We start from the raw sequence: 17942 nt of genomic DNA, 5'->3' as shown, positions 1-17942 counted from the left end.
CGCTTCCAAACAGGCTTGTTGGGATGAAAGTCTCATTGTTTTTTCTCTAAATCAATACATATATACTTATATGTATATAAGAAAAAAAAATTAAAGACTTCGAAAGGCACAAATATCATATACTTTGGTAGTAAATGTTTCACTGGTCAGGGCCTCATCAGTACAAAGTTATGCATACTAAGGCTAGTTAAATTTATACAATAGGCTGCTAGGGTTTGTTAACTTGAAGTGTTACTCTATTGTTAGTGTTCCTCCTATTCATCCACCACTCATGATTGACATGTTTGCTTCATTGCATCTCTTAATTTCAAGAGCCTTGATCATCTTTCTAATGTAAAAAACATTAATGTTGGGATGTAGAATTTCCCATAAGACCTTGTTGAGCATGGGTCTTTTGCTGTGGTTGGCTAGATGTGGCTAGATGACAATAGACTGTTTTTTTTTTATTCATTCATAGGTTAGGAAGCCCAAACCAGCAAAACATTTACTACCAAAGTATATAATATTTGTGCCTTTCATGGTACTATGCCTTGGTTGATATATATATATAGTGTAAAATTTTGACTTTTGTAACACAGTGCTTGATACATAGGAGTAGAGCATTGTATAATATTGTGGGAGGAAAAAGACAAATAAACCCTGATGAGGGGATGATGAGTGGGCAACCACGAAACAGGTCTGTAGGGATGAACTTGTAGTTTACTTATCTTTTTCCTCCCACAATATATACATATATATATATATAGGAAGTCTGCGAGTCGATTTTCGCGTGGAACAGTGCTCAATACATTGAAGCAGAGCAGAATAAATATTATGAGAGGAAAAAAGGACGTAAATACATTTCCCGACAAGCCTGTTTCGTGAATCGCTTCACTCTTCAGGGGTTTAATATATATATATGTATATATATATATTGATATATAGCAAACAGTATGTGTATTACTCGATTATAACTTTTATTCTCACACAAATCAGCAAATAAACAAGGTGAGGATCACACTTTTGTGGTGGGTATTTTAAACAAATTAATGAACTTAAGTCGATCAATTCTATACCATACAAAAAACTGTTAGTACAAGTTTTTAAATTTATTTTCTATTAATTAAAATGAAAAGAAAAAAAGAATCTTGACATTTCAGAACTCTTGTATATGTAATTAAGGGTATCATTCTCAGGTATTTCTCCAATAACTTTGGTCAACATAATCAAATAATTATAGTGAATCTATCATTTATAACCTTTGCAGAACTTGACATTCTTCATTAAAAAATAATTAACACATTTCACAAAAACAAAGCAAAAAGCAAGCAACTATCTTTGAATTATATTCTAGCAGTAACTTTTCTATGAGATGCCAAATTCTGTCTGAGATTCTAGACCAATTTTAATGTTATTTTATCTATCAAACGGTATTCCAGATATTAATTAAAATGTTTAATGAGTGTACCTCACATGGTAATAATGAATGAACAAAACCTGCTTTATGGTACACAAAGCATTAGTAATCTGAAAGTCAGACATCTCTCAGATTTTGAGAGACTGACATTAAATACATTTCTTATCACAAAAAATACTGTAAAGATTTTTCCAATTTATGAGCTGTGTAGTTAAGTAGTCATTTAAGGTGAAGTTATACAACAAGTACAAACAATCCTAAATTCTAAATTACTTATAACTATCCCTTTGGAAAGCAAGTTTTCCACCATTTTATACCATTCAATTCACAGTTGACAAACTCCAGCTGAGTATCAGATGCTTCTGAAGATGAAGTCAGTGAATGAGTTTTAGCTGTTACTCTGTGAAAAGGGAACAACAGGCTATAATCAGCATACATCACTTTGACACAAACATTACCATGGAATGGAATTGTCAGGAGAGGGCTCTATAGCCTATGAGATCCTTCTCCGATTTCCAACTAGGGCAGGTCATAATCAGCACACATCAGCTTGAGATAAAGGTAACCATAAAAGCTAGGAACAGTCAGGGGGTCCATAGATTATATGACCCCTTCCCCTTTCCTTCTGGCATGATAGAGCAACTGGGAAACTTAGTAAGTAGAGACAGCAGCTTTGGGAAAACATTGTAATGTGCTCAATATTCATTTACATTGTATTGATCAAACATTTGACAGTGTATGGATATCTTTCACATATTTTTTTCCTGTTTTGCGAAGATCTTCATTTAGTGTCTTAATACTTAAGCATACAGTTACAGCAGCCTATATGGAGATTGGAATGACTTCAATAGCTATGATGTGCTCTCTCTGCTTGATATGCAAATAAGCATTTAAATTACATACGTTATGAGGAAAGCCAAATTGTATGACCAGCCACAGCAAACTCTCCTGAAATATCACAAAAAAAATTGCACTCACAAAAATGCATAAATATTGATAATAAGAGCACACAGCTTCCAAACTGGAAACAAAAAAATTAACAAATCAATTATTTTACCCAGAAAAAATCATAACATATCTACAGATCCAAAACCTGAAGAACAATGAAGAAATTCACCAAAAAATTACAGAAATTTATCAATCATTGTGTAAGATATATCTTGAAAATCAAATGATTTTAAAGGATATCCATTGAGGTGTGATGGTAAAGAACAGGACAGGAGCCAACAGAAAATCAGATCCTCAAGAAAAAGTGGAAACATATAAATGATATGATAACTGAATTTCCCACTGGCAGACCTGTCTACAGGTGTAGGGCAGGCATATAATGGTGAGAATCCTGCACAGTGTGTTCCATTTAAGGTAATTTTCAGTGCAATGAAACTTACTTTATTTTGTCTGCTTCTTTACCTCTGTACATTGTTTCCACAATAAATGTGTGCTACATGGGAAAGATACACAACATAGTGACTACTTCATAGCAAACAACACTTTACTTAAGTGCTTGGAAAAGTATGTGTAAAATATTAATTTACTTCTATTAAAAAAATACTTGTAGTTGTAACCAAGGAAACTCATTAGAAACTCAATAGAGGTTTTTCTTTGGCATATTAAATATGAGTGCAAAACTGTACTTACCTGCAAAGATTGCCCCTTTCAATTTATGGACACTACCAGGGTTTTTTCATAAATGTGGTAACATGAGAAAAGTGTAAACTAATTGGTGAGTTTACTGCACAATAGTACTACATCTGAATAACACAAAGTCAACAGGCCACTGAAATTTAGTCCAGGAATCCTCTGATCTATGAAGTTTAAGGAACACTATCTAATCCTGTGTTCAACTCTTCAACTCCCAGGATCCAATTGTAAATTCTCCCAACTAGCTACTAAGCATTTCCTTATAAATTAGTTACAAGAATTTGGTGTTCTATCAACGTAACAAATTCAACCTAATAAGTTTGAGCATTCTCATTACCTGCTTGGTGGATAAAGCTTGGATATTATGGGGAGAAGTTATGCTAATAGCTTCTGGGAGTTGAAGGGTTAAATCAAAACTTCCCCCTACTGATCAACATACATGAAGACTTGACCGTGCTGGCACTTTTATCTTCCCTAGAATGTCTGGGTCGGCTACAACATATTCATTCCAGTTGACTTGAATGTTGATGTGATCCAAGCTTGCCTCAAAAAAGTTGGAATTGTTGACTAAAATAGTGCTCTGTTGAAATTAAAAAGAAGTATTCATAATCAATATCAGTTCCACTCACTTTATTACAACATTACTTTGAATTAAATTGGATTACTTTGTAAAAAAACAGAGAGACATTTCTAAGAGTATTTGAAAATCAGAACTTTAGATATTAAAGAACCTCTTAGAATGCAGCATTAGATCAGCAGAATTACAATGCAGTGATATGAAGAGTACCATTAGTAGTGGCCCCCAACAGGGAGGCACAGAGTTGAAACTTGTCAAAGCCTGATCACTCTATATTCATAATTTTTACAATATTTTTGACAGATTTACTTACAATTACCATGAAAAAAAAAAAGAAAAAAAAAAAGAAGACTTATGATCAAGATAAAAAAATAATGAGTTAATACATGGCTGGTGATTTCCTCTAATTGTTAGCATTAGGAACATCCTTTTCATTATGTCTATTATTAGTATTATTATTATTTTTATTTTCATTATTATAATCATTATTATCTTTATTACCATGATCATCATCACTGTTTTTGTTGTTATTATTGTCACATCAAGATTAATACTCATGTTTATTCACTCACATTTATTATGATAACAGGATTTGAATAGTTTGAGCTTGGGATGCTAATATTTTTTGGTGATGCACCAACTAATTTGATTGAAACAGTTCTCGGGAAGAAAATCACCCCAACCACTGCGCAGATTGCCAGGCAAAGGAACACCGCCAGGACAAGGTAAAGAATACTGAAAAACAAGAAAATGCAGATCAGTATAAAGAATACACCATCCCATCATTATAGCAATGCCATTATAAAAGTATTTCAAGTTCAAATAAAGTGATGCGCTCGGCCAACCAGGATACAAAATATAATCAGCATGACTGTTAATATTCCTTTAGCTTCTTCTGCCTTTTTCCCTTACAACCTCAGCCATGAGATCAAAATGTTAACACTTGTCATGTGTATTATACACTGATCAAATTGTTTCAACAATTCTCCCCTTCCCCCCCCCCTCTCCCTTGACAACCCAAGGGCATTTGATGGGGTCTATGACTGGGGAAGGGGGGTGGAGAATTCAATCCTTGCCTGGCTAGGGTGAGGAAATTGAGCTGGAAGTGTCAAGTCTTTCCAACAGAAAACACCTGTTTTATCTTTTCATACTGAGGTGTTTATAAGGTAATGGGTTCACTTTTTCAAGGGAATGGATCAGAAAAAAATGTCAAAGAGGTCAAGGTTTTCATGCTTGGTCAATGAGTGAAGAGTTCCTGATGTTTCTTTTTACCATCAAATCCAGCACTTGAGGAAGGCATTTGAACCCAATTTTGGCCCCAAGGAATGGGAGTTCACATAAAGCATTCTTCAAAAGTTCAAATGCCTAGAAGGTAGCCCAGGAGGGGAGATGTTAAAGTTTTGAATCAATTGCCTCACTACTCACTTAATATCATCTTATTCATTCAAATGCTAAAGGTGGCCCTCATTTTCCCGAAACATCCATAGGGCTTGAGGTTAACCTTTACATCATTAAATCTTTGTGGCAAAACTGGTAGGACCACTAACAAATTCTTAATTTCATTCATTTCCCCTTTATTATCTGCTTCATAGATTTGCAACCCACTTAACAACATATTTCTCCCTCAACTTAAGGGTGTTTTGACCTCTTCACTATATGCGTGATGCACTGAGTACATTGCATAATTTGAATATCATGTGCTTCCATGACATACTCAGTAAGTGGAAAATTAGAGAGTCACTTTCAAATCTCTAGCAGTGGAGATGTAAAATACGCCGGCCTCTTTAACTCCAAATAAATCAACAATTTGAAAAATAATAAATCCATTTGCTTTGGCAAAGGACTTCTAAGTGGAGTTGACACTTAAGGGATCAATACTTAACCCATTAATAATGATGGTGAAGAATAGATCTGAGATTAGCAGTGTTCTCTCTGTATAATCACAACTTCATACTTTTTAGTTCTTTGGTAGTTCAAGGTTGACAGACCTTGCTGCGTGTGTGGTTGATATGGAGAAGGGAAGGGAGAGGGGAATGTTTTTTTGCACCCAAATTAACTTTCCTCTCTTTGTCTCCTCTGTATGCTAGCCATATATATTGTTAGGGGTCATAGGCCTCTTTACCAAGGCAGTTATTTTTGTCATCTATGACAATTAAAAAACAAGACAATTTTTTCTTTTACATCCCCAACCAAGAAGGAAAACATTGCACGAATGCCCAGAAGGAGTCCTTAAATAATGCTGCTGACCAGTTTAACGCTAAAGCTAGAGGCTTTTATCTACCTTGCAAATTATCAAAAAAATGCTCCCTTTTCTCGAGTTTACAAGCACTGCTCTCTAGGCTCTGCTTTATCCTCGATCCTATGTTCTAAGGTGTTTTGTATTATCTGCGCATAGCACACTGAGCTCTGCGTCCTTTTTTTTTACGGTGTTTTTGTATTATCTTTCAAGGAGAAGTAATATCATGATATTAAGTGACCTACGTTCTTCTTGGCTTGAGCCGTCTGTCTCTCACAGGAATAAGTGCTACTAAGTCATGTTCTTGCTCTAAATGAAAATAATGACGACAATCAAATTAATTTTTACTTTAGATTATTTGGGTCTAGTGGGCAAGTTACTGATTTCTTTTACTGATAACATAAACATACCTATACCCAATGTACTCTTGAAAGAATTATAAGTTACACTTTCCTTGAAATATTACCCTTCCGTCTGCTGTATTGGACCAACATAATTATTTACTTTAACATGTAGAAATGAAAAATATTAACCATCATTCACTATGATAGTTATGGAGGAAACCGCAATGTTTAAGATACTAAGTCGAAAATTTGGGGCTTGACAAAGTAAGGCTCAACACCATCATGCGAAAATGAAATAATTCCAAATGCAAAAGAGGTGGAAAGTTTGGGTGCATGTACAATCAAAATGCACTCCGTGCCTTCTTGGTACTACCTACGACGAGTCGTATTTGTACACGGTCTCCATTTCACAATCTCCAAAATTTCAAGTAGTTCTGTGCATCCAAGTTTAACTTAAGCTTGATGGATAGTAACAAACTGGGAATATGATATCCATATTTCTCTAACAATTACAATATAATCAATTAAATATAAGTTCACTAAATAAGTTACAGTAAATGATAAACTAATGAAATTAGTCATTAACTAGTGATTACGTGAGTCACAATTTCCTTCCTGGCAATCTAAATTGCATCACAATCACTCATGAGAAACATGCTTTTATCAAATCAAAGCAGCTAACCTTTTGTTAGTTTTCCAGATCCACCGCAAGTTGGACATGTTTGTGTGAAATTTCCCTGATCTGAAACAAAGTTCACTGGAGCCGTGCTGTCGAATGCTTCGTAACTATACACAGAACTAGATGGCCGCTCTGATACCTGACCATTCGTGGAGACATTCCCATCACTTGTAGGGTCAGACAGGATGTTTTTTTCAAACGACATTGCTCTCTGCCGCTCGAAACTCCGGAGCGAGCTTAACATATCTCAGACAGGTTTGTTTCACAACTTACGTGGACAGCGGCTGTTCTTCGTTACATCACTTTGCTCAAATAAGTCTGAGTAAAGTATCTTAAAGTACCCATGATCCCTTGAAATACGCCTCATGTTACAACTATGGCGGCTTCCTCTAGTCTTTCGAGATTGAAGGTACACGTAATGTTTTTCTAGTTTTTTCTCCCTTTTTTCCTTAAGATTTGGGATTAAAAGGAAACCAGAGTAATCATGTTTGATTTATATCATCTTATTAGACAGTTAGACAGTCAAGAATCGGATTTTACAATCACAGTAAGCGCTGCAACTCAATCAGACATTAACCCCTTGGCACGTTTTCCAGCGTCATTTGAAGTCTAGGAAAACAAAGAAAACTAGTGAGTAAGCTTATTTCACTTAAGCTTACTCGTCAAACCGCTTTCTCACTAGATTTCTTTCTCTCATTGAGACACCACCATGCAATTTTGAGTCTTGTATCTCACAAAGTGGTGGTAGGAGTGTCTTAAATCCCTTTTCACGGTCATCTCTTAGGCAAGTGTGATTCAGATTCGTTCACCCAAGTTACTGTATGTGGTGAATCTGTGTGTGGGTTAGGTTCAGTGTTGCAAGAATGTGACTGGTCTGGGAATAATCAAACACTTGATCTCACTATTTTTTCCCTTAAAATGATTGCACCATCCACCCCTAATACTGAACCGCCAACATGGATCAAACTGAATGTGTGTATTGCTCACCATTGGTGGGGTGTGTATCATTCATTCTGACACAGATAGGTGGTAAACTACATGTACTAATATGGGAAAAGGAAACAAGAATCCAAAGATAAATTACAATGTAGGAGGTCTCATAGTTTGCCCTGAATTTGCAGGTGTTTCAGCCATTTGTGGGCTGTATGAAGAACAACCTCACTGTTTTAACCAAATTACAGGTAAGAATTGTTTAAAGAACAGGTCTCTACAATATATCGGTGCAAAACCTTCTCAAAGTTTGAATGATATGACTAAACCAAAAGAATGGGACTTCAATCACACAGCCACACGAGACATTCAGATTATCAAGATTGGTGTATTTGCTGTAAATGCAAAATACCCCATCATAGGAAATTTTTTTAGTGCAGGTGTAGAGAAGTTTGCTTTGTTTAAAATATTTTGGATCAGTTTGATTTTATTTCCCTTTGTCTCAGATTATGATGATAAATGCAAGAAAGATACCACTTAAATTGGTATGAAAAGTTGTAAACCCAGGAAATATCTTTGAAGCACAACATATTTATGTGTAATGTTATAAACTATTCATATCTTGCTGTGCTGATCTAATTTTTATTGTCATGTAGTCAGTTGCAGTTCTAAGACGGGGATACATTGCTTTGGTTACAATTCTAAAAGTGATGTACTGTCACACATTATTTGTGTAATATGTCAAATGACTAGAATGGTTATTTCTTTAATTCATGTCCATGAATTACTTAAAAAAAAAACTCTTGCATGCAATTGATTGCTCTTGTAGGTCCCAAATGTGTTTCCTTGCTGTCATCGTGCCACAAAGACACCTCTTCCTCTACGTTATAAGTACATGGACCGATACCATTATGGAATCTACGCCAAGCAGCCTGCACTGGTGAAAGACTGCGCACTGGAGTCAGCCCGGCTGGCCATCGTGCGTGCCACCAAAACAAAGGAATTGTACATCGTGACAGCAGACATACCAGTAACCAGAAAACCATTAGGGAGCAAAATGGGAAAAGGAAAAGGCAAAGTCGATCATTATGTGGCAAATGTTATGGCGGGAAAAGTTCTCTTTGAATTCAATTGTGACAATGAAACCCAAGCCTTAGAAGCTTTTAGGCAAGCCACGCACAGGTTGCCAATGCGCACACATCTGAGAGTGAAACCTTCCGGGAAAAAAACAATATGGACTAATTTTTGAGATGCATGTGCAATGCTTAAATTATACATGGCCACCTTAAAGACTCTCCCTTGAGGAGGAACGTTTAACTAAGAAGCTTGCCATTTCTACTCATGAATTTTTTTCCAAGAATCGCATACAGGTTACACAATCTAAAAGTAAAGGTGCCTTGTAAGATGAATGTTGACATCATGCCTTGTTGACAATTTTGAAAATGCGTTCAGTTGTACGTTTGAAACAATGTTTTCCATATGGGAATGTGGGAGCAGGAGAATACAATCGAATATAACGAGATTATTCTGTACGTCGGAGTAAATTAACAGCTGAAGCGGTGAAATTTGATACGGAGAATTCTGTGTTGTAGCTGGAGGATTCTCTGATCGGCGAAGCCAGATGAACAACCTCAACAGAAGCTCAATTTTCGTCGTTGTAGGTACTGAGACTCCGGGCAATTTATCCAGAACTTCTTTCTAAAATTGCACAATTAAACTCAAGATGTTAACCATTTTACCTTCTTTAAAGTAATGCTTTCAAAGATTCACGTGACGGCAACTTCCCTCAGGTTGTCGAAAGGTCAGTCACCACCGCCGCCAACAGTCCTTCTCGGGCCCACTCTCACCCGGACGATCAAACTACACGGTCAAATGTTATTTTTTATGTGCTTTTCCGTTGAGAGATGGAGAAGCAAAATGTAATCCTTTCTATTGGTGCCAAAGACCCATCTTAAAATGGCTCTTGCTTTGTTTTGTTTTGTTTTTCTTTGAATGAGAGGGGAAGGTGGAATTTTACTGACAGGCTTCAGGAATATACAAGGTTCGCGAAATGAACGATTTTCGGAATAACTGAGTTCGGGAACAGCGCATTGTCTGTCATAACACCGATCGTGTTGACCAACATGAGACCAAACAAACTGTGAGGAGTGCATGGTTTAGTGTGAAGCGTGATAATTGGCGTAGGAAACGGTGCGTGTTTTTAACGCGTGCGTGTGGAGCGTTGCGAGTGAAAAAGAGCGCAGTCTTACGCGCTCCCAGCAGCTTTGATATGCTACCATGGTCTTTAATTATGTTGTATTTATCAGTATTATTATTCAAGTATTATTATTATAATTATTATTATTTGTACCAGTCATTTCTTTTTTTTCTTCAATTGCAAGGAGCTAATAGAACATCAGCCCTCAAACTTTGAAGGATCTGTTCTTGTGATTTCAAAAGATCGGGAAGAGTTATTTCCTCAAGTGCAACTTTCAAACAAAATTTTTATTATAAAACTTGCATTCAAAACAAGCAGGAAATAAACAAACCCACGTGGTTGCCTCAATAACTGTGGAATAACTCATTTGAGTTTTCAGCGCAACCATTCACAACAGGGTTGAAAGTCTGAAACACCTGCGACAACGTACGATGTGATATATACTGGCTACGGTAAAATTACTCCCTGATACTGAAGCACATTCGTTAAGATTTCATTACTCAATACACTTTCCTAGGATTGTGTCCTATACCCTGGTTTACCAACAAACATGCTTAGTCAATAATAATAGAGCAATAAATTTATGTACTAGAATCTCCTTTTATTATGGGATGTAACATTGGATTGCTACACTTAGAGCTTCCTTTCCTTTCGTTATTGCAAAACAATATGTCTCCAAGATCAGAGTACGCTACAATTTTGTTTTTGCGAGAAGTATTTAGTCTCTCTGTTATCAGCCACATGGAATGGAAGCGATCTTTATAAGCCTTGTGGCTTTTTTTTCTCTTTCCGGTTCTGTTTTAGCAGCAGTAACAGCTGGTACGGTTCGCTTCTTCGAACAAGCAACCAAGAGAGAGCTAATTTGACTGATTAAAATCTGTAAGGTCATTAGGGAACTGCTACCAAGTAAAAACAATTCGGTCAAGGGTAGAAAAAGCACATGTCCTGATCTTATCGCTTTTGATTTATGTCATTTTTGCCCAGTAACGGCCACAGTTTGTTGATTTTGGCGTGAAATGTCCACTTGAAGTTAACTGTCGGAAGCCCTTTGCATTGTCTTACAGGATCCATGCTTGAACGATTGTGTAAAGCCGTCCACCTTGGCTGCACTTGCTGAAATGCCGAAACAATACCACCTTAATATGGATGCTTTATGCAGCTCCATGTGAAGAAGTGATTATTACTAATCACCGATGATTCCATCGTACCTGTGCAAACTTGTACAAGACTGGTGATTAGACAAAAAAGCTTAATATCGATCAGAAAATGTGATCAGCTATCAATAGACAAATAATTAGGCGCTAACAAGCTAGCTAATTAGCTAAGCATCCAGTCAGAGATTTGAGGAAGTCGCTTATTCCCTTGCGATCCGGATATGACATTTAGATTGACAAAGAAAGTTTGCAATGAACTTTTTTTGTTGACCAACACGTGCACGCAAGAGTTTGTTTGAAATGGCTTTCGCAGTGCCCTGTTGAGGCAGTTTAGTGTTCGCACCTGTTTCATAATAACTCGCAATAAGACTTAGTTGAAACATTTCCGACCTAGATCTTATCTACTTAAGCCGTTATTAAACTGGGATTTTTTTTGTCGCAGCACCCAGTGTTTTTATCCTGGAGCACGCCGTCTTGCGACAGCTATTGGACAGGTGATCGATTGTTCATCGACCCGCGAGAAAAGCTTCTTACCCTTAGCCTCACTCGTCGATTGCCGTTTGTTTATTGAATCCTTTTACTTATAAACATGCAATTAAGCAGGCAGGTGTAACTATATAATGAACACGGCACGTGTTACTGAGACCACCAAGATTTCTAACTGAACCTGCTAACTGTGAATACATGATTTGTCTAATCAATTATCTTCCTTCTATCCATTTCTTCTCTAGGCAGAACTAAAATCATTCATATGATTTTACATGTATTTTAATAGTTATAGCCGCTACAGAATAAATGAAAATCGCGCCAAATTTACCTGTTTATAATTTAAAATGACTACCACCAGAAAATCGATCGCAGTTAAAATATCTGCATTCTCGACAAGTTTATTTAGCTGCTAGAAAAGTGGGTCTTTACTTAGCAATAACCAGCGGAAATACTTTTAAACATTTATTTACTCACAGGCCGAGTTGCAGGGACAACATCCATTAGTTCACAAAAGCAATTTGTCAGCTTGACATCAAAAGAACGTGCTAAGATATTCTCGATAAATTAAACTGAAATTGTGAAAGAGGATCGAAAAGGAATTTAAAACTCATTTAGATAAAGTGATTTACTGAGAACAAGCACTGTCAATCTGTTTTTAAACACAAGAACAACATTCTAGGGAAAAAAAGCATAAAAGCATGAGTAATCTTTTTGTTGTTTCATTTGTTGGTTTTTTTTTCTTGCGAGTCTTGATTCAGACCCACTTCGTTAAATAAAAAAGACATTCTCCATTTTTAATACTTGAAATAATAAACATAAATACTCACGGTTTTTCTTTTTGATGCATTTTGTATTTGATTCCCTCATGTAGCTAGTTAAAGTATAATGTGTGTGAAACTGTTGCTGTTTTTTCCCAATTAATCTATTACCTATTACCCGGCTATGGTTAACTGACCGTTAGCAGAGCCATTCACATTTCATGCTTCCTTTCGAAATGATTGTCACGTTAGTAAGAAATCGATTTCTACTGTTTTCAGTTTCCATGTCATCAGTTGTAGGCTTTTTTGCAGGAGGAAGCCTGGACATGCGACAAAATATCAGGTTGAATGGTCATAAAAAGTCATGACGATAATCAAAGTGCAACTGATATGAACTTCTTTCTTTCTTTCGTTCAGTTGGTTGAGTAATCTCACACATCAGACAAAAATGACTGCTCTCCAAAAACAAGAAGAGACACGAGTGCACGATTTCTGATCTTCAGTATGTGCCGTGTTCCTAGAATTGATAATGAGCTAAAACTCAACGTCACCGAGAAATAAAACTCTAATTGATCTCTTTATTTTTTCCTCAGGAAACCCGGCAAAGGTACATATGTATTCTGGTTTGTTTTTGGCGAAGGGCTCGTGGTTGCGCCTCTTGAAGTTCATATGAAAGACACTAAGAATTAAATTGGCTCAGTGAAGATACGGTGCTCTAGTTGCCTTACTTATATACTTAAAAAATAAATTTCAAGGGAATTTTCACGAGATTCACTGTACGCGATAAAGACAACACAAAAAAAATACAATATAAAGTGACACAAGTTGTTTTCTTTATTGCATAAGTCTCAAAAAAACCAAGGTATGAATCAATCATGAGTAAGAGTCTTAAATGGATAGGAATCATACATATATTAAAAATAAAACCTGATCAGCAGAAGTGAGGAATGTGGTTAAGAATATAAAAGATTGACGGAGATTGTAACTAAGGAGCGTACAAACATAACGTAGCTTCTGTGCGGAGTGGAAATTCACTTTTTTTTCAAAGCAGTTCTTGAATCTTTCGATCAAGAGCTCAAGTACCGATGTAAAATAAAAACTGACCTATATTGGCCCCAGGGGTAAACTCAGTAAGCTATGTCTACCGAAGTCATCTGTTGCCATAGGAGCTCGTCTCAAGCCAGGCTAGAGTTAACAGCGGGAAGGCGAAGACAATTGTTCTTCTCTCTGCAGTGCTGCGATAGTTTCTGAATCAGTTGCTACGAAAAACAATCTTGAGAAATAAAAATAAACTCCACAACTGACTAAGAGAAGAAATTATGAAAGAAAATGATTCGATATACTGCTTTTCTTTGTGTATTCCGACGTCCAGTGCTTCAGAAACTCTGAACGTCCGCTTGATTACGATTTTATGACAATGTAACGCTATATGCAGTAGAGTCATTTTGGAAATTGAGAGAACTATAGACTGGATCTTTCCATTACACTTGAACTTAACGAGTCTTGAGTTTCAATGCGTTGCTCAAAGTTTCCTTTGTTTTGCTTTTTTTATTTTTTGTCTCAACCACAAACTTTTATTACACGACATAGAATCATGTGTATAGAGAGATTCCATTAGACTTTTCTATGTACTGATGAATTTGTAACTATTGCGAAAAATTCCTCTCAACTTGAAATTACTTCACGACGTGATCACACATCACTTGAAACTCAACAATGTCTTGATGTTCACATGTTCTTTTCACAAATTTTTCCGCAAACTGTTCAAGGTCTTAATTCAAGCCTTTGTTCATTGTTTATTTTTACCCCTGCCGATGCTTTTTAAGAAGTACAATTATGAAACTAGTTACGACGTTCAGAAACCCTTCAGCATTGTCCACTTTACTGACAAATGCACCTCGAGATAAAGGATCTTTTGTCGATCAGGCGACCGCAATTAACTGACTGTTCGGTCGCTGGGGTATCGTACAAAAGCATTGAATAAACAGGCAAACATAAAACCGTGGGAAAGTTTGCCATTTTTAAATTATGTACATTTTAAAAAGTTGTTCCTGTATCGGCATTCTTCTGAAAGAATTTACTAATAACGCGCTGAGCTTATCTTGAATTTCGAAATGGTTCATATCAATGCTATTACTTTGCTTTTGTCACTAATGCGTCCGGCTCAACACACTTCAAAAAGCATGTCAGTCAATAATGTTCTACAAGAGACCCGATTCTTTTTGTTTTGCTCAATTCCATTGTTCAGAAGTGGCCTGCCCTTATTTACTTATCTTGGATTTCTAACACGCTTCGTTCGTCTGTCCTCTTTAGAGCAGTGCTTCAGAGATATAAATGCTCTTTCCTAATTGGTTGGTAAAACAATACATTCTCATTTTCCTTTTTACGACACGTGCATCGCATAAGGTAGCATAATGCGCCCGTTCTTTGGCCAATGAGCGTTGTAAGAATTACTTGGTCAGAATATCATTTATTTTCATGTATTTATATATGAGTCATAGCCTTACATACAATAGTAGGTTGTTATTCACCAGCTCTTCGACTTCTTACCTTTGTTTTTTTTCTTTGAGAGGTGTAATGAAGCGTTCTTTTAGTGAGAGTGATTCAGACGAGGGATATCTTTTTGTGCAAAAGTAGGTTATTTTAAAATTAAAAAAAGACCTCCGATTCTGTTCTTGATGCGCCTTATAGGATTATTAATAGTTTTATTATCTATATTTCATCCAAGTTCCGATGCACCCGACAACGAAAATTCCGAAGTAAGTGCTCGGAAGAGACGTCGAGGGGTAAGGAAAACTGTTTAGTTAATTCATGTTTCAAGAGCAAGAAAACAAAATTTAACGATAGGGAAAAATGCTCAAAATCATTTTTTATCGACAGCAAATTGAGAAGAAACGGCGAGATCGCATAAACAGCTCTCTCGCAGAGTTGCGACAACTGGTGCCTGCTGCCCTTCAAAAACAGGTGAGTGACTCTACTCTAAAAATTAGCTTGATGCTTTCACTGTAAACGATAAATGTTGCAGCAAGACTAAGTGGAAAGGCTTTATAGAATTGACCCAGTAATGGTACGTATTCGTGGTCAACAACTGTTTTATTCTTCGCCTCAAAATTATCCCTCTTGACATTTCTTGTGTAGGAATCCGAGGGGAGCAATATCGTGTCATTTATCACTTTACTCATCTATTAATCTAGTACAAATTTACTTTTAAGGGCTCGACAAAGCTGGAAAAGGCAGAGATCCTTCAGTTGACTGTGGAGCACTTGAGAGGTTTAAAATACGGCGCTGAATATAACCCAGGTTAGAGATCATTATAAACATGAACGGCAACTTGTTAAGAGCATTGCTCTCGCAAGAATAACAGCACTTGGAGAGAGGCCAGAATTTTTAAGGGCTTTTAAAACGCACATGGCTGATAAAAGGTCATAGAATATGAATGAGACCACAAAACAGGAATTTGAGAAGCGTATAAGCTACGTAAGAAAAGCAGAAGTTTCTTAGAGTGTTTGTAGTCGGCTGCGCAATCAACAGAAGCGAATACGCGAGATATAATTTGCCTCTTTCTCGTGGTTTTCACCCAGTATATAAGTATTACGATGATAAACGCAAAGGATCAATACGGTTTAATTACAAGAGCACAAATCTATATCACTCACCGCTCGTCGTGCGGAAGGATTGTGCTTGCTTTGCTAATGTACTCTGAGCACTCATGTATATTCATCTGATCTTTCACCCACAGGTTTTACTAACACGCGCCCAATTGATGAGCGCATACCAAGACGCCAGGAATGCATGGCCGAGGGTAAGCCATGCTTGTCCGCCTTGACAGAAGGTTCGGAAACCGCATGCATGTCTCCTGCAAGGCGGCAAATCACAAATCATCTCAACTGGAATACTTCATTACAGAGCGGTTACCACTGCGGTCCGAGCCCGCCAAGCACGACTACAATAGCTTCAGCATTGAAAACTGAATCAAACTTGTCAGCACCTTGGCAAAGTTCAAGTGCAATTTTATCATGCGTTAAACAGGATGTTAACGAAAATTTTCAAAAAGACCAGGATCAAGTGTACAAGGGAAAAGATTGGCGTTTATCTGTAGCTCTGAACTACCCCATAATTCTTCCAATTCAAGCACCGGGTCTTTCTAATGTTCTGCGCTCTCCGTTAGGAGATACAGTACCTTTGATTGACTTGTCGATGGCCTTGATAACGAAAACCAACATTTCTGCCCCTTTCAAAGCCCCTTGGGCGCCATAAAGCGAAATGAAGCGAAAATAGGTTGGTGTTGGAAAATGAGAAATTATTCATAACAACTCTAGTTCACTGTCGCGAAAACAAAGTCTATGATTAAGGCATAAACACTGCTCAACTTTCTTCTTTGTTAGACCAAGAAGCTGACAAGAATAATTTACCCCGATAGGTAAACTTGAACAAAGAATCGTTTCTAAAAGAAAAAGGGATTATTTCTTTTAGAAATTTAATTGAATGAAATTCGATGAAAAAGAGTACATCGATATTAGAGAACCTTTTTGTTTGCTCTTAATCAACTGTCAGTTAAACGTTAAAGTAAACACATTTTTTCTCTTTTTGGAGGAATTAACTTTGATTGCATGTTACTGATGTCTGCTTCTGCGGCTGATATTTTGTATAACAATTAAAGCATTACAAATATTTCCCATTTCTAAAACCACCGGCTTTTGTGGGATAACAGACAAAATATTTCAGTCTTAGATAATACGAGTAAGATGAACGAAAAATCTTGCCTAGGGGGATATTGCTTAATATTGACACGTGCGCTAAAAATGGCCTTTGTATCAGTCAGTCTGTGCGCATTCATCAGAAAAAAATGTGCATTTAAATTTTTTGTATTTTCCCTTGCTTGAAAAGTTGTTCATTAAATAATGGCCCTTGCAGCTCTTTGTTTGCTGTCGGTGGGTTGTGCCTACAGATCGAAAGAATACGTGCATTGGGCTTTAGAATGTTCTACAGAGGCTTAACTCACATCTCTAACGATGCAGGCTCAATTGTGATCCAGTCGCGTGGTTATCAGAGAAACTCAAAAGTCCTATTGCTCCCAATTCAACCATACCTCATGTGACGTTGTTTAGATACAAGGCATCATACACACTCGTAAGAAAGTGTAAGGTAAGCAAGTGCTCACTTCTCCTTCCATTTTTACAATATTTCCAACGGGCGGGTAGTAAGATTTTTAAGCTTGATCATCCAATGCTCGGCAGCTTTTATCATTGGTGAAAAAAGTATTATAGTTGGTTTGTCATATGATTCTCCTGTTTTCCGACATTCAGATATATTTCAGTCGACTTAACATTGGGCAGAATGCCTATTGTTCTTGCGAAATTTACTTGCAGTGGCGAAAATATTATAGATCTATAATATTAGGAATAATTCTTAAGTTCTTCAAGTCTTTCAGTTTCAGTTTGCGTAGTTGTGAGAGATTTTATCCCGTATTGAAAGAAGATTGGATCAACTGAGCATGCGTGGATGAAAGCACTTGATTGATACCGAGTAGACTTGCATGAA

At 36.8% G+C, this 17942-nt stretch overlaps 3 protein-coding genes and 1 long non-coding RNA gene across 7 annotated transcripts; 3 read left to right on the top strand and 1 right to left on the bottom strand.

Moving 5' to 3' along the window:
* Window positions 1–939: 939 nt before the first annotated feature.
* On the bottom strand, window positions 940–7135 carry LOC113675873 (transmembrane protein 106B). Its single transcript, XM_027192473.2, has 7 exons — window positions 6877–7135; window positions 6096–6159; window positions 4187–4349; window positions 3477–3617; window positions 2785–2837; window positions 2300–2344; window positions 940–1796 (listed from the first exon to the last, which is right to left on the bottom strand). The coding sequence occupies exons 1-7, from the start codon at window positions 7115–7117 to the stop codon at window positions 1676–1678; spliced, it is 828 nt and encodes a 275-aa protein (XP_027048274.2). The 5' UTR covers window positions 7118–7135; the 3' UTR covers window positions 940–1675.
* Window positions 1728–3041, top strand: LOC149040780 (uncharacterized). The gene is made up of 2 exons (XR_016179861.1): window positions 1728–1957; window positions 2580–3041. It is a non-coding gene; the product is annotated as an uncharacterized LOC149040780 (long non-coding RNA).
* LOC113675905 (uncharacterized) lies at window positions 6992–9541 on the top strand. Of its 4 annotated transcripts, XM_027192512.2 has the most exons (4): window positions 7237–7282; window positions 7384–7503; window positions 7995–8054; window positions 8633–9541. In XM_027192512.2, the coding sequence occupies exons 3-4, from the start codon at window positions 8019–8021 to the stop codon at window positions 9050–9052; spliced, it is 456 nt and encodes a 151-aa protein (XP_027048313.1). In that variant the 5' UTR covers window positions 7237–7282; window positions 7384–7503; window positions 7995–8018; the 3' UTR covers window positions 9053–9541. The 4 variants fall into 4 exon arrangements, with proteins under 4 accessions (XP_027048314.1, XP_027048312.1, XP_089039015.1 ...); XM_027192513.2 differs by lacking the exons at window positions 7237–7282; window positions 7384–7503 and adding an exon at window positions 6992–7128; XM_027192511.2 differs by lacking the exon at window positions 7384–7503 and having other exon boundaries at window positions 7186–7282.
* Window positions 9542–14845: 5304 nt separating this feature from the next.
* LOC113675932 (uncharacterized) lies at window positions 14846–17356 on the top strand. The gene is made up of 5 exons (XM_027192541.2): window positions 14846–15034; window positions 15130–15187; window positions 15282–15365; window positions 15614–15701; window positions 16141–17356. Exons 1-5 carry the CDS (start codon window positions 14880–14882, stop codon window positions 16656–16658), a joined length of 903 nt encoding a protein of 300 aa, XP_027048342.2. The 5' UTR covers window positions 14846–14879; the 3' UTR covers window positions 16659–17356.
* The last annotated feature ends 586 nt before the right edge of the window (window positions 17357–17942 follow it).

This window comes from Pocillopora damicornis, chromosome 9 (genome assembly GCF_964200805.1).
Source record: "Pocillopora damicornis chromosome 9, jaPocDami1.2, whole genome shotgun sequence".
Lineage (NCBI taxonomy): Eukaryota > Metazoa > Cnidaria > Anthozoa > Scleractinia > Pocilloporidae > Pocillopora > Pocillopora damicornis.
Note: the sequence above shows the minus strand (reverse complement) of the source record. Positions and strands in the feature narration are given on the sequence as shown.